Source organism: Episyrphus balteatus, chromosome 2, assembly GCF_945859705.1.
Source record: "Episyrphus balteatus chromosome 2, idEpiBalt1.1, whole genome shotgun sequence".
Taxonomy (NCBI): domain Eukaryota; kingdom Metazoa; phylum Arthropoda; class Insecta; order Diptera; family Syrphidae; genus Episyrphus; species Episyrphus balteatus.
This window is the reverse complement of record NC_079135.1, coordinates 40167647-40194087: the sequence shown is the minus strand read 5'-3', so window position 1 is coordinate 40194087 and position 26441 is coordinate 40167647. Positions and strand designations below refer to the sequence as shown.

The 26441-nt window shown below is 29.0% G+C and overlaps 1 protein-coding gene across 4 annotated transcripts in view; it reads right to left on the bottom strand.

Moving 5' to 3' along the window:
* The window catches only part of LOC129908897 (neuropeptides capa receptor), an 82463-nt gene that overhangs the window by 13076 nt on the left and 42946 nt on the right, over positions 1-26441 (bottom strand). For 3 of the 4 annotated variants that reach the window (XR_008771361.1, XR_008771362.1, XM_055985716.1), the window contains exons 5-6: positions 19922-20031; positions 13880-13947 (exon numbers count right to left, since the gene is read on the bottom strand). Coding sequence is in view for 2 of the 4 variants with exons in the window: in XM_055985716.1 (XP_055841691.1) it covers positions 13880-13947; positions 19922-20031 (178 nt within the window). In the remaining 2 variants the exon portion in view is untranslated. Of the gene's footprint in view, positions 1-13879; positions 13948-19921; positions 20032-25589; positions 26183-26441 lie in introns of those variants that run through there. The other variant, XM_055985719.1, reaches the window with a different exon arrangement.

Here is a 26441-nt window from a genome sequence, read left to right as displayed (position 1 = left end):
AAAAAATACAATTAAAAACATCAAAAGATAAATATTTATCATTTAAAAACAAAATAAAGTAAAAAAAATACATTGTATTACAAAAGGTTACGAATTAATTCAAATTTGGCTCATTTTAAGACATGGAACCGAGAAAAGCAATTTGTTTTCGTCCGTTTTAAACATTTCTTCTGGTTCACATTCTTTCCACTGTCGAAGTTAGTCTTGCTCCAACATTTTCACCCACTCCCAGATCTTACAAAAACTATAAAGTAATAAAATTATTGAAAAATATTATTGGTGAGCCCCCCTCCCCCTAAAATTTTAAAGGTTACGCCGCTGGAAATATGGTTAACATGAGAAAAATGTCTCTAAAGGCGAAGGGGCTCCATTTCTGAAGCAAAACATAACTTCCAAGCAAAATAACAATGTAAAGAAACAAAATTTTCCAACAAAAAAATTTAACAAATTGTGTAGATTTACAACCCCTTAATGCATACGAAGCCAAATATGGCTTCCGTACTTTTTGCCCTCCCAAGACCAGGCCAATAATTTTTTTTCAACAAAAATTGGTTCATAGCATACACAATTAGACAATCGATCAAAAATAAATTTTTAATTCCACTTTACTTTCCAAACAAACGCAATAATTAACACTTAAAGTATGGATATATTCTACATTTTCGATTTCAATGCACACGACTGATCGACTCACCTGTGATCATAAAATACACATTTATTTTGTGTCGGACACACGAAAAAACTATCTCTATGGGTTCTCAGAAACTTAAAGAAGAGGATTGTATTTAATCTTTACCATTTTTTTGTGACAGAGAAGAGAAAAGTGCATACAAACAGACAAAACCATATTTGGCTTCGTATGCAGTAGAGGGTTAAATACCAATATTGACTAAATTTTACGTTTCAGTTTACTATGATAACATTTCTTTCTTTTTCTTTTTTATTAATTTATTTCTTTTTTCTTTAAAATGAAACTGAAAGTGAATATTTTTTATGATATTATTTTCTCTATTATACGTACGGTGACCATATTTCTAGAAGCGAAACCCGGGACGGATAAAAAGTTTGTTGGATCGTTTTGAAAAAAAAATTAAATTAAATTTATGTAGCTGGGTTCTTTACTCTTCCATATGTTGTCCATTATTCGAAAAAAACTTTTCCTGGCATAGCTTTTCAACCTGACAAATACAGCTGGAATTAAAAAATTGACGAAAAATTTTAAAAACTAAAGCCTATGTAGTCTAGAGGCGAAACGAAAATTTTCATATAAAACCAGCACAACGAAATCGTAAACGAAAATTTTGCTTTTCGTTGCAAATTACGCAGCTTAACCAACGAAATTCTTACCAGTGCTAGAATATTTGGAGTTTTCTGTCGTTTGTCACTCACATTTAGCTGTCCAGGTAAATTTTCTTGCTCCAACAGAGTTTTTTACTTGGAAAAATGTTCGTTTTGCTTCAGCAGCATACTAGGCTTAATGCTTTGATCCGAAAAATTAGAAAAAAAATTTAATTTTCCACCATTGTTTTCTTGTTCTTGTTTTCCGTACAATTTTTTCTTATTTTTTTTAAATTTTGAATACAAAAAAATCAGAGAATGTGCAAATACGGGACAAACACGGGACAAATTAAAAAATACGGGACACTTATAATACGTCCCGGGTTTCTAAAATAAAAACCTGTAACAAGCTGTAGAAATACGTGACAGTCCCGGGTAAACCGGGACGGATGGTCAGCGTAATTATACGTGATGTAATTGTTTTGTTATTTTCTTCCCAAACTATGTAAAGTTATATCTTATTGCTGATCAAATTTTCTCAGTAAATCATACATTTTAGATGAGTACAGAGAGTTTTCAATAATTTGGATTTAGAAACAGATGAAAAATTGATATGATAAAATGATATTATAAAGTCAAAAAAAAAAAAAAAAAAAATTTGATATTAAAATACACTGCGCGTCACTTGAATAGAAACAACAATTTTTCTTTAGAAAAAAGCGATTGGCGCTTTGGTGAGGTAACTTAGTAGATTTTTGGTTTTGCATTTTAAAAGAGGAACTTTTAACAAACAATGTTGTGCATTTTCAATGTTAGCTCCTATTTATGCATTTTCTGTGGTGCCTAATGGTAGCTCGTAGCCCATAATTGGTTATAATGTGCAAATAATGTCAAAGTTTAACATTGCTTTACTAAAATTAGTGTTGTCCATGATTTTTCATCATTTTTATCTAATTTAAGAGCTTGTTTCTATTCAAGTGACGCAAAAAAAACACTGTTTTTTGTGAAGTAATGCGAAGAAACGCAACTAGTAGCCATACGGTTTCTGTTTTGGGTTTTTCGTTTTTACAACATTGTTTGTTAAAAGTTCCTCTTTTAAAATGCAAAACCAAAAATCTACTAAGTTACGTCACCAAAGCGCCAGTCGCTATTTTCTAAAGAAAAATTGTTGTTTCTATTCAAGTGACGCGCAGTGTATATTCCTCATGCAAAAAATATTATTTTGATATTATTATTATTATCATAAAACACATTGTTCCAGCATTTTTTGCTAAATTGACAAGATATTTAATTTGATATTTAAAAATGTTAAAATGGGCATCTGAAGTGAGCAAGGAAAGTTATTCTATTGTTTCTTGCTTATCAGGTGCCTATTCTTGTTCTCAGGTTGGTCAAGATATATCCCGAATACTAAGTATATGTATACATGGAAAAACAACGACAACAAAATTTGAAAACTCATATCATTTCAAAGTACCTACGTTAGAAAAAAATAGTGATTTTGAGTGTCCATTTTGTCTGTAAACCAGTGTAATTATTAAAAAAAAAAAAATGGATTGTTATTGCACTTTAACTTCCAAATGCCTGCATTAACATCTGAGAAATTTGAACATTCATACAGAAAATAAAAAATCCTTCCTAAAAATACCAATCATTTTATGCTTTCATTCACACAATCACACCCAAAAATTTCCCATCAACTCTGAGTCAAATAACAGAGAGAAATTATTTATTTTATTTTTCCGTTTTTTATTAATTTTCGACATATAGTTACGAAAAAATGCTTCCGAATGATTCCATTTATAATAAACTTACAGCCATATTTATTAGATTTGCTTAAATGGGCTCTCAAAGGTTGTTTAGTTAAGCTTGCTTAAATATTTAATTCGTCTTTAAGCAACGTTGCCTAAATTTGTATTTCTAATCGAATTCCCACAGATGATTAACTAAACGATAGTTGTGTCAAAAAATGAGGGGAAATTAATTAATCTAGTACAAAATACTACTATATTTTAGAAACATCACGTGGTTTTTGTAAACAAATATTCTTAAATTTGACTGCAAATAAAAACACTGATTAGGTCGTTGACGATGATTTTGCTTTCGTCGGGTTCCTATATAAAATGTGACAGATCAAGGCCAGAAGAGGGAGTTGATTTTTACTAACCATTTTAATTTTTTTAATTAATATTCTTCAATAAATTCTTTAATTTCAATTTAAAATTCAAGCTCCTTTTAGGGAATAATTTCTTTTCAAAACAAAATGACGTCTTCACATCAAAACCCTAGATAAATTAATAGCATGATACTGAGCTCACGATCTTAGTAATAATTCATATGTGGTCAAATCATTCTTAAAATGGCTCTAAGCAAGCAAGCTCTAAACGTGGTGAACGGCGGCGTTTAAGTTAAGCAATCGTTAAGCAACGTTGCTTAAATGTGTAAATTCTTTATAAATACACATTTTCAGCGGTATTTATTAGATTAGCTTAAACTGGTTCTCAAAGGTTGTTTAGTTAAGCTTGCTTAAATATTTAATTCGCCTTTAAGCAACGTTGCTTAAATTTGTATTTATAATCGAATTTCCACAGATGATTAACTAAACGATAGTTGTGTCAAAAAATTAAGGGGAATTGACTAGTCTAGTACAAAATACTATTACATTTTAGAAACATCACGTGGTTTTTGACAACTTGAGGGTATTTTTTTTTGTAAACAAAAATTCTTAACCTTAACTGCGCAAAAAAAAAAGATTAGGTCGCTGACGATGAGTTTGCTTTCGTCGGATTCCTTAATAAAATGCACAGAGCAAAGCCAGACAGCATTGATTTTTTTCATTTGTACTAACCATTTTATTTTTTTTAACATTCTTTAATATTTTGATTTGAATTTAAAATTCAAGCTCCTTTTAGGGAATAATTTCATTTCAAACCAAAATGAAGTCTTCACCCCATACCCTAGATAAATTAATAACATGATACTGAGCTCACGATCTTAGTAATAATTCATATGTGGTCAAATCATTCTTAAAATGGCTCTCAGCAAGCTCTAAACGTGGTGAACGGCGTTTAAGTTAAGCAATCGTTAAGCAACGTTGCTTAAATGTGTAAATTCTTTATAAATACACATTTTATACTTAAGAGCTATTTAGAGGTGGTTTAAAGTTAAACAACCTTTAAGATTCTTTTATAAATATGGCTGTTATTCTTTAAAGATATTTAAATGGGAAGAATATCCAGAAACGCGCATTCACAATTACCCTTTTACTGTATAATAACCAATTTCTTCCTATTTGTTGTCTATATAAATAATAACATTTCTCCCCCGCAGAAGACATTTTAATTCCCTTACCATATTTGTCAAGTAATCGATACAAAAAGGGAAAAAACTATTCATATTCAATGTTAAGTTAATCAAACCAATTACAACGAATAGATATACCTAAAGCAACTTTATAGTTTCATCTTCATAAAAATATATCTTCCAGACTAATGTGATGATGAGTCGGATAAGAAAGAATTTCTATTTACAATCAACAAATTCAATAAGTCGATCGCCCACAGCTTAATTCTTTTTTCAACTTTTTTTTTCTGTTTCTTTTGCAAGTTCTATTTTTATTTATAAAATTTACCCTTCTTTAGATTGTTCAATAAATTGCATATAGAAAAAGTAAAATACACCACCGCGCTACACGATTCACAGCAGTGTTTATCGTCTATAGTAGATACGTAATTCTTCGTTTTAATATGCTTCGCAATTCAAATGAAAATAAAAATCGAAATGAAAAAGAAAAAAAAAAAAAACTAAACACCGACTAGTTGATTTGTATTTGAGTTTCGGCAATTATTTCGTTTAGTTTGCAAAGTGTCAAAACGTAACGTTATATTGGCCGATGGAACGCTCCATCAATTATTCAAATTGCACATCATCAGGACAGCCAGCAGGACATTATGCGAGTCCCTTAACGCGCTAATAATTTTATTTGGTTAATAACATCATGGTCTGCTTGAAATTCGATAGGAATGATTGCCTTCGAGTGGAAGGGTATTGATTTTCTGCCATTCAATATATATACCCAATTTCCAACAATAAAAAAAAATAAAAATAAATGACATGACACGCATAAATCACTTTGTTAAGGTTTGCAATTTTGTTTGCTAATTCAGTCATAAAGCATCTAATAGAAGCGTTATAACGTTTATTTGAGGTTTTATGTTTCAGTTTTGGGTAAATAAATTGTCACCCATTAGTGAGATTAAAATAATAAATTTGGGACTCAAATTATATTAGAATTTGCTTCCATAGCAAACAAAGTTATAAATTCCATAGAAAAAAATTCTATCCCTTAACTTTAAACTCAAAAACACATAAAGTGACATGCAGATGGCACAGAGGTCGTGTGTGGAACAGATGATAGTTTCTCCTTTAAATCCTCTTGACAGACGACACGACATACCCGAATATAACCTTGTTGGTTTGTGTTTCTGGGTATCCTTTGAAAAGTGCATCCAGTTTGCCATGGCAACTTTTTGAGTTACAAGCCTTTGACAGGGGGATGACGGTTTGATAATTTGATTTGTAAATTCTCATTAATCTGATAGTGTTTTACTGGGAGTTTTGAAAGTTTGAAGCAAAACACATACAAAAATATAATTAGCTGTCTACGTTTAATAGTCTACTAGTTTATTGATTTAAATTGATCATTAGAAATTTCTATAAAGCTTCTATAGTATAAAATTGAAGAACATCAATCATGATTCGAATTCTATACAAAAACAAATCGAAATTGAATCTTTTCTATACAAGAACTAACATAAACAAACACAATTCAAAATGTTGGAAATTTGTTTTCAAATCAATTTCTATTTTTTTTTTTTTTGTTAATTTTAAAATATTTTCTTCAATCTACTTTGTTGGCGGCTGAGTGTTTACAATTTAATTTACCAGCATGATTCTGCTTTGGGTTAAATGGATAATATCTATTAGCCCGCATATAGAGCCATCTGCCAACCCGACCATTTACTCCTACCAGAATATTGTTTGTTTGTTTAATTTTTGAAATAAAATAAAATTTTATTGTTGCTTGTGTGTTTTCAGTTGGGGTTAAAAGCAGATAAATGGTAATATGGGGGTTATTAAGGCTTCGGTTTTAAGGGGCCTCTTTTGTAAAATATTATTTAGTGTACAATTAAATTTTTAACAAAAAACTTTCTTTTTTAAAGTTTATTGTTATTGTAATTGTGAGATCGAGATTTTCATCTTTGGAGCTGTTACGCTCTGTCACACATTTTGGCAGAAATATTGCTATTTTGTTTCTGGATGGTACCTATTGTTGGATTGTTTGCATTTACCATTAATATATTTTTATCTTATAAAAAGAAACCCATGGGGTTTATTCTCATGAACCAGTTTCACATTTTACAGGAAATTTTCTCAAAATTATACGTTTACAAAAGTTTCATTGTTTGATCAGCAATATTTTATTGGAATCACATAAAAGCAAATTCAAAACAGATGAGTGCTGTAGAAAGTGGATAGGAGGTGGTTTAAGGGATGCTAAACCTCGAATCCGAAGTAAAAAATATTCGATTGGCTTCTGTTTTTTTGAAATTTCACCATTATAAAATTCAAACAAATGTTATTTTGACTGTTTTTGAGGTTATGCTTTAATAATTTTCACAACGCCCAATTAAAGCTAAAATTCGTAATATTTGAACTTTGAATAAACTTTAAGGCCCATTTGCTGATACGATACTTAAAACTTTAAGTGGAACATTAAGTCCTAAGTTACACATAACGATTTGCACGAAATTCAATCTGCTTCATAAATCCCTCTAAGTTGAACATAACTTGGGGGGAAGAAATAGTAGATCATAAGAGTTTATGTTCCACTTAAGCACTTTTTCTTTTAGAAAAAAAAAGAGAAAACACACCGAAAAAAAAAACCAATATCAATTTAACATTTTTTAAATATCAAATTAACATTTTTTAAATATCAGCCAAAAATGCTCTATAAAATGTGTTTAATAATATTTAAAATGTTAAAACAATATTTTTATTATCAGGATGATATTTAAATGTCACATTTTGGAAATTTTTTTTGATATTTTATTATCATTTTTTCATATCAATTTCTCACTCCAAATTATTGAAAAAAATAAAATAAAAAATTGTTAATGTTTATTAATTTAAAGGCGCTTTGTGTTTTTTCGAAGTAAAATGTATGATTTAGGGGAGAGTGGGGCCAAATGTAACACTTTTTTCTAAAATCGATGGTTCTCCTACAAATTTGAAAGTGGGTCAACCAGACCTTTTTTAAATTAAAGACCCATGTTTTAGCTCCAAGATCCATCATAAAAATTTAGCAAAACATAACGGTAATGTTGAAAAATATAGCTTCCAAAAAAAAAATCGTGTTGTTTCAACTTACCCCACATACGGGGCAAAGTGTAACACATACCGGGGTAGGTTGTACCAAGAACTAAAAATAAGAGAAAAATACCTTTATTTGTTTATATTTATTTGTTTTTAATTAATAACAATAAAAACAAATCTTAGTCATGAAATTTTGGTGCAAATTTGTAAAAAGTGGAGCAAATCCAAGATTTCCAGAGAAAATTTGACAGTAGTCTTAAATAAAAGTTATTCGAATTCATAAATTGTTTTATAAGCTTTATGAATTCAAATGGTGGTTCAAAAATGTGTTTCCAATTTCAAAATAAATACAAATTCAATTACAAGCATTCATATTCAGGGTTGTTAATTATATTAGGTAAACAGTTTTTCAGTATAGGTAGGTTTTTACATGGTACAACTTGCCCCGGAAAAATGTTACAACTAGCCCCAGCATGAAATTTGGCACATAAAATCAATTTAAAAAAAAAGCGAAACTGATATAGACATAACACATACACGCAATTTGAGCCAAAACACGGTTGCATATAACAAAAAAACACTTAGCACTCTATCTTTTTCGGGTAAAGAGGTAGACCAAAAATAAAATTAAAAAAAAAAGTTACAAACATGCATTTTTTGGGCACCACTAGTGTAACTTCTCACCCTGTCGTCTAATCTTCATCTGAAGAAAATGTGCCGGTAGATATTCAAAAATTGAGCATTTTTCTCCTTTACGCGTTTCTTAATATTGAAAGGAACATCGCTTTTTTTAGCTGTTAATTCTTACCCCTGTTACATTTAGCCCCACTCTCCCCTACTGAGAAAATTTGATCGGCAATAAGATTTTACTTCACATAGTTTGGGAGAAAATATCAAAACAATTATATCACCTATAATAGAAAAATAATATCACCACTATTTTGTAAAGAATATTCACTTTCAGTAATGTTTTGAAAAAAGAAAGAAAACGCTTAAAATAATAAAAATAATAAAAAAGAAAAAGAAAGAAATAGGTTCCATTATAATAAACTAAAACGTAAAATCTAATCAACACTGATATTTTAATTGTCAAAGTGAAATTTCCACTATCCACTTAAACTTTAAAAAATATCAAAATGATATTTTTATTGTGAAAGTGAAATTTTTACTATCTACCTAAAATTAAAAAAATGTCAAAATGATATGATAAAATATCAAAATTGATATTTTAATTGTTGGACGACTTTTGTCACTGAAAAATGTTAATTTGATAGCTGTTATTATCAAATTTTTTTTTCGGTGCAGCTTTGGAAAATTATGAATTGGATGTAAAATGGACATGAATAATAGTAAACTTACAATAATTTACTTTCTACAAATTTAAAACTTCACCGCACACATTTTTGAGGCAGTGCTCAAAACTTTTCTTTTATTTTCTAATACACACAAATAATTTTGACACGCACAAATACATTTACAAAAAAACAAACACGAATCAATCAAACACGATGCAAATCAATTCGAAGTGGAAGTGGAATGAAATACCACTTTTTAACATTTTCTCACGTTTATCCACAAATTTAAAGATAAATTTACCAACATTTTTGCTAAGATTGCTGAAAAATTCAATCAAAATAATTAACATTTAAATTTGAAACTTTCAGCAATTTATCGCATGAAAGTCAATCATTACGAGGTTGAACATAAATATTTTTTAGAAACTTAGAATAAGCTAAGTAAAACACAAGAGCTATGTTCGACCTAGCTATGATTCAAATTTATGACCCGTATGAGCAAATGGAACTAAGTGTTTATTTTTTTCAAAACCGATCTTACGATTTTGATTAAAATTCAAGCCACAATTTTGGAAATTTTTCGTAAAGGACAGCCGATTTCATATTCAGAAACGTTAAAGTAATCGTTATGTAAAAACTTTCAAAACACACATTTTTTGTTTTTTAGCAAATACTTCAAAAATATTTTTTGAAAAATCAATTTTTTGAAAAAGTCATTTTTATCGAAATTTCGTTTTTATATGTTGAATAATATTTTCTTAAAAATGCCATAACAATTTTTTTTTTGAAAAGTGTTAGAAAATTTGTATAGTATAAAAAATTATTTTAATTTGAAAAACGGCTTTAACGATTTTCAATTTTTTTTCTATAAATCCCTTTTTATACAAGAAATCAAATGGCATATAAGTTGTTCTGTGTAAAAAATCATTTAAAACGATGTTTATTTAATTATGAAAATAGATTTTAGTTAAAAATCATTCCAACGTTTTTATTTGTTTTATTTTCTACCGACTATTTTAACCCATAATAGCAGCTGCTGGCATTATTAGATTTTCAATACATAAAGCATCATTTAACCACTCACAATCACTCACAAAACAAACCAAGTTCTTTTCATCCTCTATTGTCAATTAAAGACGGGTTTTGCATACACAAAAGATTTCTGGATTGTTTGCGACGCAAATTCAAATATAAAAGCAAAATTCAATCAAGCTATGGATTTATATGTAGTTTCGGTTTCGGTTAACCCTTACGAATTTGAATTGAACACAACAATAAGATGTACATATACATTTTTTTAAATATATCTTATTTTTGCATACATTTTCAACGAATGCTGAATCAGTGCTGCCATTTCGAAATTTAAAAAAACATGATAAAAAACATGATTTATAAAAAAAAAACAAAATTTGAAAGAAAATGAACAACCTCTAGGTTGTTTTATTCCCACTAGGGGGAATAAAACAAATTATTTCGAGTTCATTTTAGAAAATAGTATTAATAAAGTATCAAAGGTATAACTACACAGGGTACTTTTTGCAAAAATTCTTAAAGTGAAAATTTTCAAACTCATTTTTTAATGCAGAATTCTTAAATCTTGACTTCAAAACGTTTATAGTTTTTTTTTCGGGAAAAATTGCCCTTTGCAGGAAAAAATAATTATTTGCTTTTGTAATTTTCCCACTTTTTTTCAAAAGGTGGCCATTTTAGTTATAACTTAAATTACAAAAATGGTGGGAATAAAACTTGAGAACATAAATAAGTTTATAATTTGTACTCATTTAAGGTTAATTTCATATATAGATACTTCATGTAGGTATTGAATAACTTTTTAAAAATAACAGTTCACCTAGTGAAAAAGATTGTTGGTTTACAAAAAGATTATAAAGATTTTTCTCTTGGATTGAAAAAAAAACATGATTTTGGGCACGAAAACATTAAAACATGATTTTAGTTCAAAAAACATTAAAATCATGCTACATCATGATTTCTGATTTCTGTGCTGAATGCATATTTTTTGTTTCCAAACACACCAAGGGATCAAAAGTTTCTAAGAGGCTTAAATACCACCATTTCTCAATGTGACATTTCTAACCATTAGTGAAATTTCTAAATGGTGGAGAATTTAGTAATAGGTTTTAAACAAAAGTTACAACCAGACGTGACCTCACAAATTTATAAGCTTTGTTTGATATAATTTTTCTAAATTGTTATAAAAGGTGGGTAAGGTAGTTTTTATATGTCAGTTAATTGTTAAATAAAATATCAGAAAAATAGATAGTAACGTAGCATACAATTCAATCGATTGGATAAAACTAATACGAAAAAAGCTCTCTAAATATTGTGATGAATGTATTTTTGGTACAACAAGTAACCTTTTAAAAACTGGAATGGACGTTTTATTTTTAATAAAAAAAGTTCTCACGAATAATGGAAGGATGAAAGGATTTTGAAACCCTGAAGCATGAAAAATCTAGAAAGTGATTCTTATCAGATTACATATCTATACTGCATACACAATAATGATTTAACGAAATATTAATTGATTTTAGTCCATTACAGATGGCCCGTCATTAAGAGAATATCTTAAATGAATCTTTTTTTTTTTTTTAAATTTCATATGTAAAGTAAAAAATATAAAATTTGTTTTTATAGTTAAATTAATAAAAAACCGTTTTTAATGATTTTTACCACGAAACGAAATAATGCTATTTGATTTCTTGTATAAAAGGGAGTTTTTTTAGAAAATATTTAACGTTTTTCAAAAAAGTTGGTATGGCATATAATATTAATCAATAGTAATAAAAATTAAGTAGTAATAAAAATTAATGGCGTTTTCGATTGGCAGTCCGGAAGCGTCCGGAATCATTCTGAAAGCGTTTTATTCGTACAAAACTGACAGTTTTGTGTGAATAAAATTTTTTCAGAATGATTCCGGACGCTTCCGGACTGCCAATCGAAAACGCCATAAGTTTTCAAAAAATTGATTTAATTTCCAAGGTTGTTTTTTAATATCTTTTTTAGATAGTGCACCTGTCATACAAATTTTTCGAGTAATTGCAATTTTCTCGAAAACGGCTCTTACGATTTTGATTAAATTTAATACACGTAAGCTTGTTAGTAATAAATTATTACTAACCAGCTTACGTGTTGTTATTACCAACAACAACAAATTTGTTTTTCTAAAAAATGTGTATAAAGGAATATGGTTTTTACATTTTCTTAAATTACTGATGTCGGCTCTTCGCGTACATCGTTAATGAGTTTTTGAAATTTTCTTAAAAACGGCTCTAAGTTGTTAGGCACTCAAACCATGAAATCAAGATTTAATACCAAAACTTTATCATTTTTCATATATTTTTTAGAAAAAAATTTATTAAACTCAACTTATTTATTTAAATTAGGAATTAAAATTGTGTTTTGTTTCTATCTAACTTGACTAGCTTTTTTATAGATTCGTCATGGGTAGATATAAATGGAACAATATAATTATTTTAACATTTAACTTGAAAATTATTTTTAAAATTATATATAATTTCTAAAAAGTTGCACATAAATTTTCACATCGAAATTGTGGGAGTTAACTACCTAGTGACAATGTTGTTTTCAACCTGAACTCATAGTTAAAATTTTCATAATTTCAACCAACTTCAAAAAAGCCTTTAATTTATTTTCTAAAATTACTATGTTTATTTTCATCTCAAAGCCATACATGCATAAAATTTCAATCTACCTTCACACCTCTGGAATTACAATAGGTATAAAGTTTGTACAAAAGATCTATTAATATAAAATACCCTTTAGGTCTTCTTAATTATTATGATCTTTTCTAAAGAACTTTCAATGTAGTTACTCTCGTAGGTTGACTTTATTGACTTTATGCTTTTCAACTAATTAAAAATGTCAACTGCATGAATTCTATGTATTTTATTAGTGTATAAAAGCTCAGAACCAAGAAATTTGTGATATGAAAATGCTTCACCATCTGCAACCCAGCTGACTTCAAAGAAATTCAAAAAGGTTTCCTTTCGACAACCTTTATTGAAATACATAAATGTGAATGTATACAAAAAATACAACTAATTAAATAATAATGAACTACTTTAAGTGTTGCACTATTATATATATCAAATAGAACTTTTGAATTCGTATAAATTTCCTATGTTATAGAAGGTACCTGCTTAGATTTTCATAAAGGTGAAGTTTATGGCACCCAATGCTTTTATTTACCTTTTCTCTGTTTCTTATGTTTATGATTAAAGGAAAGTTAAAGTAGTTTGATAAAGGTACAATTGTACCTTGTACAATCACTTATTTTAAATAACGTCAAAGTCTTAAATTTAAAGGTTAGTAAAAAACGAATTAATATAAGAAAAATTAATTTGTCAGATCTAAAATGCTATCAAAAAAATTCAATTTTCTAAAAATCCTTAAAACCGTTAAAGGTCACAGTTTAGAAAACACAAATAATAATTTTCATTTTGAAATTTGGCCTTTTAATATAAATTCCTCATAATCCACTACTGACTTTGTTTTTCATTGGAAAACCATTTTTATTTTCTCCCTTCGTTCCATAATAATATTTAGAAAGGTCAATAAATAATATTTTTGATTTGTTTTGCAAAAGAATCGAGATGATTTTTTGAGACATGAAAAAAACACAATTTCAAAAATTCAAACAGACACTCTTCCAGCCTTGAATGCAAATATTAGTTTTTCTGTATCCGATTGGAGAGAGAGAGAAGTGTTTTTGAAAACAAATTTATTTATGTACATTAATTGGAAATTTGTTACATTTTACTTGTTAGAAAATAATTAAATTTTTTTTTTAATCCATGCAAAACATTATAGGATAGCAAAAAATCATGCAATTGAATAAGAGAGTTAAATATTTTTGTTTGTTTTAATTTTTCGAACTAAATTAAACGTACCTGTTACTTGAGTGGTTCCATCTCTATTTGATGTTGATACACTACGAAATAAACTTATCACTGCTTTTCTGAAATTAAAACAAGAAAACAGTAATTAAAAAATATTTTTCAATTTTGATTGTCAATTTTGGTTACATTTTTTTCTTGGAATGATTGAAAAAAAAAAAATTAATATTGTGTCAGTGAAGGTAAAGTTCAAGCAGATTCTTCAGAAAAAATTTAAAAAAGACATATTGACAATTTTCGAATCCTCTTTTACTTTTCGGTACCAAAGAAACTGAAATATCAGTTAATAGGTGAAAGAGATTTTTCTTTCAAAAGAAGAGGTAACCCCCCGTTTTCATAGAATTTGTTACATAACTGGAAACATAGGTTTTTCGTCGACAGGACATTATTATAATATGAAACATTTACACATACCTATATAATGTAAATATTTTGAATTTTGTTTTGTCTGGAAATGTTTTGCCACCCACGTGATGCAGATTAAAAAAAATATATTACAATTATGAATGAGACAGAGATCTAAAGTAAACCTCAACCTTTTCGCGGATCTTAAAAAGTTTTCTTCTTTGTTAAGACTTTTAGTTGTGATTCCGTAGTAATCGGGTTACTCATAAAATGTTTTTTTTTTTTCGGTTTCTACAGAGATAAACTTTTTGTTTTTGGTACTATATATCAAGTTATGCATTCGTACAAAAAAAAAAAGTTGAGATAACATTTTTCCATGACATTACGATGGTAGACAATGCCAAAAAAGTGGGTCCCGGAAGTCCGTCTGTCTGTCTGTCTGTCTGTCTGTCTGTCTGTCAGTCTGTCAGTCTGTCAGTCTGTCAGTCTGTCAGTCTGTCAGTCTGTCAGTCTGTCAGTCTGTCAGTCTGTCAGTCTGTCAGTCTGTCAGTCTGTCAGTCTGTCAGTCTGTCAGTCTGTCAGTCTGTCAGTCTGTCAGTCTGTCAGTCTGTCAGTCTGTCAGTCTGTCAGTCTGTCAGTCTGTCAGTCTGTCAGTCTGTCAGTCTGTCAGTCTGTCAGTCTGTCAGTCTGTCAGTCTGTCAGTCTGTCAGTCTGTCAGTCTGTCAGTCTGTCAGTCTGTCAGTCTGTCAGTCTGTCAGTCTGTCAGCCTGTCAGTCTGTCAGTCTGTCAGTCTGTCAGTCTGTCAGTCTGTCAGTCTGTCAGTCTGTCAGTCTGTCAGTCTGTCAGTCTGTCAGTCTGTCTGTCAGTCTGTCTGTCTGTCTGTATAAGGAGCTACAGCCTAAACGGATGGACCGATTAATGTCAAACTTGGTATGTAGCGTTATTTGGCGACTCTCCAGAGGGGTTTTTGGAATTAATTTTTTTGGACCAAAAATAACGGTACTTGTCATATACCGATTTTAGTAAAATTGAAATATCTCGAAAACGGCTCTAACGATTTTGTTTAAAAAATTCAAATGTTAGTTTTAAGCTAAAGTCTATCTTTCAATAGAAAAAATTTTTTTTGAAAATCATTATTAACGGTACCTGCCATAGAACCGTTTTTTTTCAAATCCGATTATCTCCGAAACTGCTTATTCGATTTCAACGAAACTTTTTGTGAAGAAGCATTTATATAATTTAAATATAAGCCAAAAATAAAATTTTGAAAACAATAATTTTTGGATTTTTAAAAAAAATTTGAAAATTTTTTTTTGAAAAATCAAATTTTCGAAAACGGGACATTGAACTTTTTTGAAATTTTGTTTTTAGATGTTGATTAGTGATTTCTACCAAATGGCATACTAATTTTATTTTAAAACTTTTTTTCCAAAAAAATATTTATAAAAAATTAGTTTTTTAAAAAACGGCTCTAACGATTTTGAAAATTTTTTTTTAAAAATGCATGTTAATATATCAATCAAAACTGCATACTTGTTTTCGAGGGCAATTTAATTTCAGATTTTATTTTATTTTTTTTCAAAAACGAATTTTGTTTTTTTTTCCAAATTTCTATATAAAAAGTCTTAAAAATTTAAGCAACTTTAACTCTAAGAGCAAGTTCGTGCGACCCAGTCGTGCATTTTATTTTGGTTTACATCTCATAAAAACGCTTTAAGGTTGAGTTTTATCTTTTCATTTGTTTTATTATTTATTTACTAGTAGACCCTTTTGTTGATGCATTGCAAAGTTTTTAAACTCCGTAATGTCGTATTGCTAATACAGACAAAGTAAAACTTTTTTTAATTTTTTTTCCAGCTATTCTAAACAACTTCTTAAATTCATAAAAATTGGTAGTATTTTTATTTTGGAACATTTGACCTTGTTTTAAGTTCATTCTCCCTTATAACACAAAGTAAATGAATGGCCTAATTTATTGCATAACACAAAATTTTAGAATTTAAAAAATAGTTATTTACTTATAAAAATTTCAAAAATTAAAAACAAAATTCGTTTGCCAATAAAATGGGATTGAAATTTCTTTGAGAATTTTTATAAATTTGATAACATTTTTAAATTTAACATGTTAATAATCAAAAAAGCATCACGATTTCCCTAACGTTTACCTATATTTTTAAGCGCTTAAAAACTCAAACCATTAAATATTTCGAAACATGTAAAAATGGACTTATACCACTTTTGAATCTCTTTCTTTATTAGGTATATCAATTTAAATCCTTCTTAAAGAAGAATGTCTTAAGCGCCTGATTTTTAATTTTTTTTTAAACAGTAGTGCATTTTATTTTAAACAGAATTTAATATGAGTGAGTAAGGTGGAAGGTGATTATTATGGAATGAAAAATGTTCCAAGTAACAAGCCGAAACCTGTTTAAAATAATATTAGACTAATAAAATTTGTCACACAAATCTAGAATTGAGAAAGTTCATTTTAATGTATCGTGTCAGAAGGTGTCCTTTTTTTAAGGAAATAGAAGAAATAAGAAAAAAAAAGGGTTGATTCTATATCGAATGCGTAAAAGATGTATACGGCGCACAGTGGGACAAATGTATGGAAAAATCGGCATTTCGAATATCTTGTGTTTTAGTGACTGAAACTACGCAAAGTTGCATTAAGACATCTATTTACACTTAAATCTATGAATTAAACATGAAAACCAGATAAATGGAAACGTTTTAGCCAAGAAATTCATTTTTATTTAATTAAAAGAGTTGAGCAGCGAACTTTTTTTTTAGGATTTTCTTTTTATTATTATTTTTTCTTTTCTTTTAAATAATTTTAATTTATGTAAAATAGAACTAATAATAGTATAGATAATAAAACACTATAATTTGAATATTCAAACAAATAAGAAAATAACAAAATAAAGAAACAAACCTTTTTATTCATTGTTGATTTCGGAAGTATAACTTAAGTCATCCGGGTTAAATTCTAGGGGAAGACTAAGATCTATATAATTTTTTGATGAATATTGGTATATATCTCGATCATAATTTGATATACATATGTGAACTTTTTGACGGGAAATTTGACAACTGCTAAGAATTTTTGCATTTTTATAGAATTTGATCCCATCATTTTTGATTAAAATGGTAGAATGTTATAAATAATATTGGTTTAAAGAGCATTTTTTTGTTTTAAACTGATGTTATCACTAACGCAATCATGTATAGCTTTAGTTATATTCAGATTAGAATTCAGCCATTATTCGTTAGGGCTCATGAACCGATTGAGTCTTCTAGAAGACTGCTCCATCTTCTACTTTACTTTGAGGCAATAAAATTTAGTTACTTCCTGTATTTGAGCTTCTACATCTCCTGTTGACTCCTCTAAGCCAAGAAGTTGTTGAATTTTCAAACAGAACCCATCAAATGGTCTGTTTTCGCACTATCCAGCCAAGTTTTTAAATTTTGGCCATTTTTGATATAGGGGGTCGAACCTAAAAAACGCGATTATAAGTAATTAAGGCAAGATTTTTTTCTTGATTCCTTTAGAGGACACTTTCCTGAGTATAAAACAATAAAAACCCCAGAGAGCCTTTTAGGTGTAAAAAAGAAAATCTTACTCAAAGTCAAAAAATTTGTTTTTTCAACCAACACTTGGAAAATCACTAATAAAAACAAAACTCAACAAAACAAAAAATTTTTTATTGTTAAATATTAATTTATATACCTTGATTTAAAAGCAACAAAACAGGTTCTGTCAGAGAAAAATAACAAAGAAAAATAAACAAATTTTCTCGACTGTTGTTTGTTTATTTCTTTTTGAATAAAAGCCTCGATTTTTGTTTGTTATTTTGCTCTGAAAACCTCTGTTTTTTTGCATTCAAATTGTAATATCTTTCGTTCTAATTTCATCTTTGGAAACTCTTATACATTTTTGAAATCTGCAATAACAAGGCAAGTTTTTAAAATAATAAACCAGTGTCACACATTACAATTTTTTTTCGGGATGTTGCTCTGAAATAAAAGTGAGAAATTGAGTTTTTATAAAACATGGAACTGTTAATTAATTTGCAGCAAAATGGCGAATGAAATAAAAAATATTTTGATTAATTAATTATTTCTTTTTATTAGGCAATGTTTTAGTGAAAGAATTGTAAAAAACAAAAATCAATTATGAGCGGAGGAAGCAAAATACTGTTGCAAAGTCGGGATTTATAGAAATTTCACAAAAACTGCGTTAAATCAAAAACCGTAAGGATTTGGGATAAACAAGTTAAAAAATTCTGAGAGCCCTAAAGTTGGCCTATCAGCATACTTCGTTTGATCCATTACTTTTGGGACACCCTGTATACCTTGATGAGTGTTATTATCCATTATTAAATTCATTTTTTACCGCACAAAAAATGTTGGGAGTAAGACCAATTACAACCTGATTTTTCACCACAAAAAAAAAAATTAAACTAGACAATGTTTAGCACTCTATAACTGTTGCACTAATTGGACAACGCAAATAATTTTGATGCAGTTAGAACCTAAATGCATTAGGGATGACATACCAATCACTCAAAAGTACCGCAATAATATTCGATTTTTTTTATTTATTGCTATGGGTCGTCCCACTGTGCGGAGCGGTTAAATAGATTGCATGAAGAATTTGAAAGCCTCTTTCACCAGAATCTTCAATTGATAACTTCTTTGGCAAAACATGAGGCGTGAGTCTTTTACCTTTTACCTTTTTGCTTTTATTGATTTTGTAACATTGTTCACGCATTGAAGTTAATTTTTTAGGACGATATGTCTAAATTATTTCTTTAATAAGTCTTAAGACAATTTTTGACTTTTCGTTTCTTTGCCTTGTGCTATTTTCCTTAGATAATTATCTAATTATAATTCACCCATGTTATACCTAGGTGAAACGCATTGTATTGGAGATTATTTAAACTATTAAATTGAATTGGTTTTTCTGTTATTTTTATTTCATTAGTTATTTTACTACAATCAAGCATTTTGATCCTGGAAGCTGACTCAGTTGCAGAGTACCTACTATCAGATAATCACTTAGTTGTTAACATACAGAAAGGCACTTATGTCCAACTGTCACAATTTTATTTTCCTTAATGTCAAGTGTAATTGTTTAATTCTTTTTTACAAATTGGATATTCATTACGTCCTGGATATTGTAAATTGAAAGGGGGAATAGTTATTCTCTGGATATTGACTGTATTCGATGTTGCTCACATTTGATAGAAATTACTACACTGTCTTCTCAAAGAGTATATACAAATTCAAATACATAGATACACCTCTCGTTTTAATGAAATGAAAACTCTTAATTAAAACATGAAAAATAGTTTGTCTCCAGAGCTACACGCGAAGAACAAGGTGTAAGTATCTGCTTTTGAAATTGTTTGACATCAATAAGTATCGCCTGAGTTTCTCCCTTATCATTTATTCTTCAATGAGAACTACTGTTACAATTTCAAGTTGCTGCTGCAGAAATAGGAAAGTTTTATTTAATCTTAAATGCTTGAAATCATCGAGGAGACTTATAGACTTCTTCAGACGACTTTTGTAATTTATTTTAATTTTTTGTAATAATTCAATATAATCAATATTAAAAAAAAATTAAAATTAAATTAAAATTAATACATAATACATCTAATTATACTTCCTCTTGCCCTTACTTACCTAAAGTTTTGCCCACTAACACAGTAGAGAACAAAATTTATTCCAAAATTCGTCACAAACAGTGCATTTGCTATATATTGCTGTATCGTTGTTTTCTTTGATGTTCCTTTCTGAAAAATATAAAAAAAAATATAAAAAAAAACCTTAATTTACATGTTGTCTAAAAAGTAATTCTGTGCAGATAATTAAAAGTTTTAATTGCATATATACAAGTTTCAGAGGATTTTGAAAGGAAGTAAATATTTGCGTTAAAAGTAACTAAACTTGAACACATATAGGTACATGATGTGTGTTCATTAAGGTAACTATTGTGTACTGACTGTACAGTAATTCAACTTTTCTATATGTTTGCAGAAAAGTTAACTTTGCTTTCGCAAAAGGGTGTATCTATCGTTATTATAGTGCTGAGGCAAGATAAAAGTTATAAGCGAGAAAGTCTTTGGCATTCTATATTATTTCAGAATCTGGAGCACTATACGAGTCTTATTAAATATTATTTACAATAATATTCGGATATTATAAGGGGAAGAATAAACAAATTAATGGTTTTTATTATTTAATAAAATGTTTGGTATTATCTTATATATAAAAATGAGTTCGTTTAGTGTGTGTGGCCGATAAACTCGCGTTTGGCTGGTCCGATTTTGGTAATTTTTTTTTTGTTTGAAAGGTATTAATATGTAGATGGTTTGTATCAAAAAAAATAATACCTTTTCTCGCATCTTTACATAGCTGTCAATATGTACGAGTAAAAAACCACTCTCGCTTTTTAAAAATTTTAACTAAGCTTAATTTGTAAAGCTTTCAAAATAATTAAAAAAGTCTGATTTTGAGTGAAACAAATAATTATACGTCTTGTGATATTAAATCCACATATGGACTGCACAAATAAAATGTATATCTCTGATTTTCATTGAGGACAAATAAGTAAAGCATTGGCACATCAATCAGAGTTATGGTTTGTATCTACATATTATAATATTTCTCCTGTGCGTTTGTTTGTGACCCTACTCCTAAACGACTAGACAGATTTTTCTGAAATTTTGTGTGAAATATATGTGAAAAGGTCCATCCGAAACGCTGCTGTCAAGTTATAGGCAAATTCCATATTTGGGGTCGAATAACTGAACAGATTTTTGTGAAATTTTGTTTATTTGATAAGGTCTATCCGTTACAGGTTTTGTTTTATAATTTGATCCAATAGGTGGCGCTGTTTTCAAGTTATAGGCAAATTCCATAGGTGGGGTCGAATGACTGGACAGATTTTTGTGAAATTTTGTGTTATGACAAGGTTCATTCAAGACAAGTTTTGTTTCATGATTGGACCCAGTAGTTGGCACTGTTGTCAAGTTTTAGGAAAATTGCATATTTTGATTTTTGTGAAACTTTTTGTGTCTGATATAATTTAATCGAAACATGTTTTGTTTCATAAATTGGACCCGGTAGGTGGCGCTTTTGCCGAAGTAGTTATAGACAAATTTCATATTTGGAGTCCGAAAGACTTGACAGATTTTTGTGAAAGTTCGTTTGTGTGATAAGTTCCATCCATGTTTTGTAAATTATAACTGTATATGGTAGGTGGTGCTGTTGTCAAATTATATATAGAAAGACTTGACGCTGTTGTCAAGTTATAGTTAAATTCCATATTTGGAGTCCGAACGGCTGTATAGACTTTTATGAATTTTTTTGCATTTGATAAGGTTCATTCGAGACAGGCTTTGTTTTATAGTTGGACCGAGGGGCGTACGTTGAGTTGTCGGGGCCCCGGGGCAAGACTACATTTTTGGGGCCCCTTTGATATAGAAAATAAGAACAAATAAAAAAGGACGTATACGCCCACTTATTTTTTTTGGGGCCCCTGATGTACCTATCATTTGTTGTCCGCTAAAATTATGTAAGTAATATTTTTTGGGGCCCCAAGATAATATGTAATTTTTTTTTAGATGAAATATTATGTGACTGGCTACCAATTCACTGAAAAATATAATGTGTCTCTCTTGTGTCCGAAGTGATTCATGTCAAGTATCTTATCTTTTTGCTTCGATACTTTTATAACCAGTTGCCTTCTCTAAATTGTCTCCTTACGGGGCCCTGGCGTGTTGGGGGCCCCGGGGCACCACCCCACTTGCCCCAATGGTGTGTACGCCCCTGTTGGACCTGGTACGTGGCGCTGCTGTCAAGTTATGACCAAATGCAATATTTGGGGTTCAAAGAGCTCATATTCAAGGCTAATAAAAACAAACACGATTTAACTCTTTAAAATGTTATTTCCTCAATTAAAATTGTTTACCACTAAGCTATATCTCACAGTTGAAAATTGGTATGATAAACTGAAACTTAAAATTTGTTTAAGTTGTTTCAGCTACCAATTTATTAATACTATTTCCGCATTAATTTAAAATGATTTAATCTTCTTAAGAAAATATTTTAATATTTAGACGTATGTATAGAATTAAGACGGAATCTTTTCATTTTAAGTCGGTTTCTTTACAATTTACAAAAAAAGATTGCTACTTTTTGAATTTCTTAAATAGCCAAAAAATATCATGATACATAGTCAAATAAGGTGAAAAAAAGGAGTAAACCTCGGAATGAATGAAACAATGAAAAAAACATTCATACCAATGAAAAATTGGTATTTTTTGAGAAAAGGGACAATTTTGGGATATGCACTAAAAAACATTCTGGTACAATCTTATAATTAGTGCTGATAGGCTAATTTTTTTGTTTGTATCTTTGTTTGGATATTCTATAACTTATGTCAAAAATAAAAAAAAAAAAATTGTAATCAGCATTAAAAAATGCCTCGAAGTTATGTAATTCTTGAAATTCTTTTGAGGTATGTTATAGAATGCCAAAACGAAGGTATTGAGCAAAAAAAAATTCTATTAGCATTCATTCCGAGGTGAAACCCTTATTTGACTGGATTATCAAATTTTAGTAGCGATAGCTATCAGACAAATGGTTTGCTTTTTTTAATACTTTATACAATTTTATGTTTGTGTTCCATATATCAAGCTGTGGCCCGATTTTTTTGTATTGGAAAAGGTTAACACATTACAAAGCCAAAAATTGAAAATAAATACAAGAAAAATGCGGAACGAAGTCCGCCGGGTCAGCTAGTTATTATTAATTTTAAAGAAAAAATATGCCGTATAAATTCAACCATTGTGATTTCAAGAAAATTGTTAAAATTGTTAACGATTTTCATAAACAAAATAAAATTCACGACTGGGTCGTACGAACTATACCTATAGGTACAAGACAAACAAATAAAATAAAAAAAAAATAAAATTCGTTTTTTTTAAATAAAATAAAATCTGAAATCAAATTGCCCTCCAAAACAAGCATGCAATTTTTATTGATATATTAAGATGCATTTTTAGAAAAAAAATTTTCAAAATCGTTAGAGCCGTTTTTTAAAAAAAACTAATTTTTTATAAATAATTTTTTGGAAAAAAAGTTTTAAAATAAAATTGGTATGCCCTTTTGTAGAAATCACTAATTAACATCTAAAACCAAAATTTCAAAAAAATTCAATGTCCCGTTTTCGAAAATTTGATTTTTGAAAAAAAAAAAATTTTCAAAATTTTTTTTAAAAATCCAAAAATTATTTTTTTGGAAATTTTATTTTTTATTATATAAATGCTTCTTCACAAAAAGTTACGTTGAAATCGAATAAGCAGTTAAAGAGATAATCGGATTTAAAACAAACGGTTCTATGGCAGGTACCGTTAATAATGATTTTAAAAGAAAAATTTGTTCATAAGAAGATATACCTTGTTTTAAAACTTACATTTGAATTTTTTAAACAAAATCGTTGAAGCCATTTTTAAGCAATTTCAACTTTACTAAAATCGGTATATGACAAGTACCGTTATTTTTTGTCCAAAAAAATTAATTCCAAAAAATGCTACATACCAAGTTTGAAGTCAATCGGTCCATCAGTTTAGGCTGTAGCTCCTTATACAGACAGACAGACAGACGGACTTCCGTGACGCACTTTTTTGGCATTCTCTACCATCGTAATGTCATGGAAAAATGTTATCTCAACTTTTTTTTTTGCACGAATGCATAACTTGATAAATAATAGTACCTATATCGCAAGTAAAAATATGCGCTAACAATATAATATCAAACAATATAAATCATAGCCGTAGCTAGGATTTCATTTCGGGGAGGGTTAGCTTAGACCGACCAATATTTCTTACATATTTTTACATGCGAGCGTAAGCGAGCAAAAGAAAATTTTAGAAGCTTTTCTTAGCCTTATAAAGAAAACTGTTTCGCAAAATATCATATAAAAAAAACACTAGATACAATCAAAGGTTTAAACAGCAATAAAATGACAAATGGACTTTTCTCTTACTGATGGTTTCTATAAAAAAAGTTGTTTAGAAATAACCAAAAATTAATGTTCTTATCTCTTAGGCTGTTAATTGGGTTAAATACATATATAGCCAAAGACAAATTTTTGACATCCAAATATGTGTTGGATATTAAATTAATACATTTTTGACGTTTTGACGGCTTGAAAGTTTCCTTAAGCTGCAACAAAAAAAAAGATTTAATGGTGTTAAAAACATATTAGCAATTCCTTACAATTTCAAACTCCCAAAACGCGTTGTGCTTTGAGTTTTATGTTTGGTCAACGTTCTTGAATTATTTTTTCAAGTTTCTTCGTTTCTTAAAAATTTTGAACATTTATTTGCAAAACTACACAAAACCCCGTTTATCACAATAAACACAAATTTAATCTGCACCCAGAACATCAGGATATAACTTTAACAGCTGAAATTTTATGTTCACCTTTATAGTGTCTATATCCTTTCCTAAATATTCAACGCAATATATTTCAAAAAATTTGTTTCCTTTACACCAGTTTAAGATTCAAATATAGAAAGTACAAAAATAATCCGTTTTCGTCAATATTATTTTAAATGAAAGTTTCAAATATCAATAGGCTGAAGGAACAATTTTTTTGCATTTCGTGTCTTGTTCATATAGTGAGTCTAGTTTGCTGTGTTGACGCAAGCCTTAACAGGTCAATGGGGTGCTGGGTACAACTTAAAGGCTTAACTAGATACACATTTGAAAAACTACATACATTTTTGAAAAAGTACAAAAGTGAAATATTTTTTTTCTGCTTAGCGAAAGTGTTTTGTTTTTTAGACCAAAAAAATGCGTTTGAAAATGTTCACTTTTGTACTTTTTCACTTTTTGAGCCAATGCAGTTAAGGCTTAAGAATGACATTCCCAAGAAAAAACAAATGATGAATATTTTTTGTGTTTATGATGTATTATTTTAAAAGTGAACTCTTAGCAAAAACAAATTGTTTAAAAAGAAGATGCACTCAATTTATGTTTATCCGCTTTTGTGTATACGACTTATTATAACAAAATACTTTTTTCAGATATTTTTTTTTGTTCAAAGCTTTTTGAAACTTAACCGCGACAAAATTGAAATAGACTTAAATTGAGATTTTCGATTTAGGTATCGCTAAAATATAAAATCAATCAATCAAGTTTTGCATACAAATATGTTGTACATTGTACTATGTACCAGTACCTACATTGTACAAGTATGTGGGTCGTATCTATTTGTTCAAATTCTCATCGTATGAATTTCTAAAAAAAAATTGGGGGGGGGGGGGGGGGTTAAAACGCTACGGAACTCGAACCCATAACTCAAGATATCAAGCAAAACATTTAGTGAACCTTAGTCACCCGCTGTTGGCAATATCATATTCATATCAATGGAAAAGTATTTTGATGAAGTAAATAGTTAATGTAGCACCTTTTTCATAATTGCTGGCCTGAAAAGTTGTTCTTAAACTAAGGATGTTTTTTTTTTTTTTTTTTTTTCTTGAATTCTTTGGTATGAGGTGTTTTTCCATTTTCAGATTATAATTAATCGTTATTTCAAAGTAAACTTATACTTTGACTACTTCCACCAGTTTTTCGCCCTTATCTTCAGTATTCAACTTGTGAAGTTATTTCCCTTCAATATTCTGTTTGACTTGCACCATCTGTTACAGGAGCCAGAAATTCTGTGTATATTAAATAAAATTCAGGTGAGGTGAGCAACTGGCCATTAAATCAATGATCCAAACATGAAAAGTTATTGAAAAGTTTATTTTCTTGAAATTGCTTTTCAAGTGAAATAATTCACAAAAATTTGCATTCTGTCCGGTTTTCCTTCTGTCCGGTTACCGGTTCCGTGTATCTTCATTCTTTGTTATACCATATTAAGCTTAGGTACTGCGAAATAAATGGAAATGTAAGTTAGTAAAATTTTTAATAATGGATTAATTCAAACTCAGAAATTCTCCTTGTAAAAGAAATTCATTCACAGTGTTCCAAGCTGTTTAGTTGGCCCATACTTGTTCAGTTCAAAGATAAGTTATCTAAAAGTTTTTTTTTTCAACTCTATGCGTTTTAAACAATATAAGGAATATTTATACATAAACATTTCTATTATGTATGTATTTCACCAGTAATACAATTTGTAGAAAAAAAT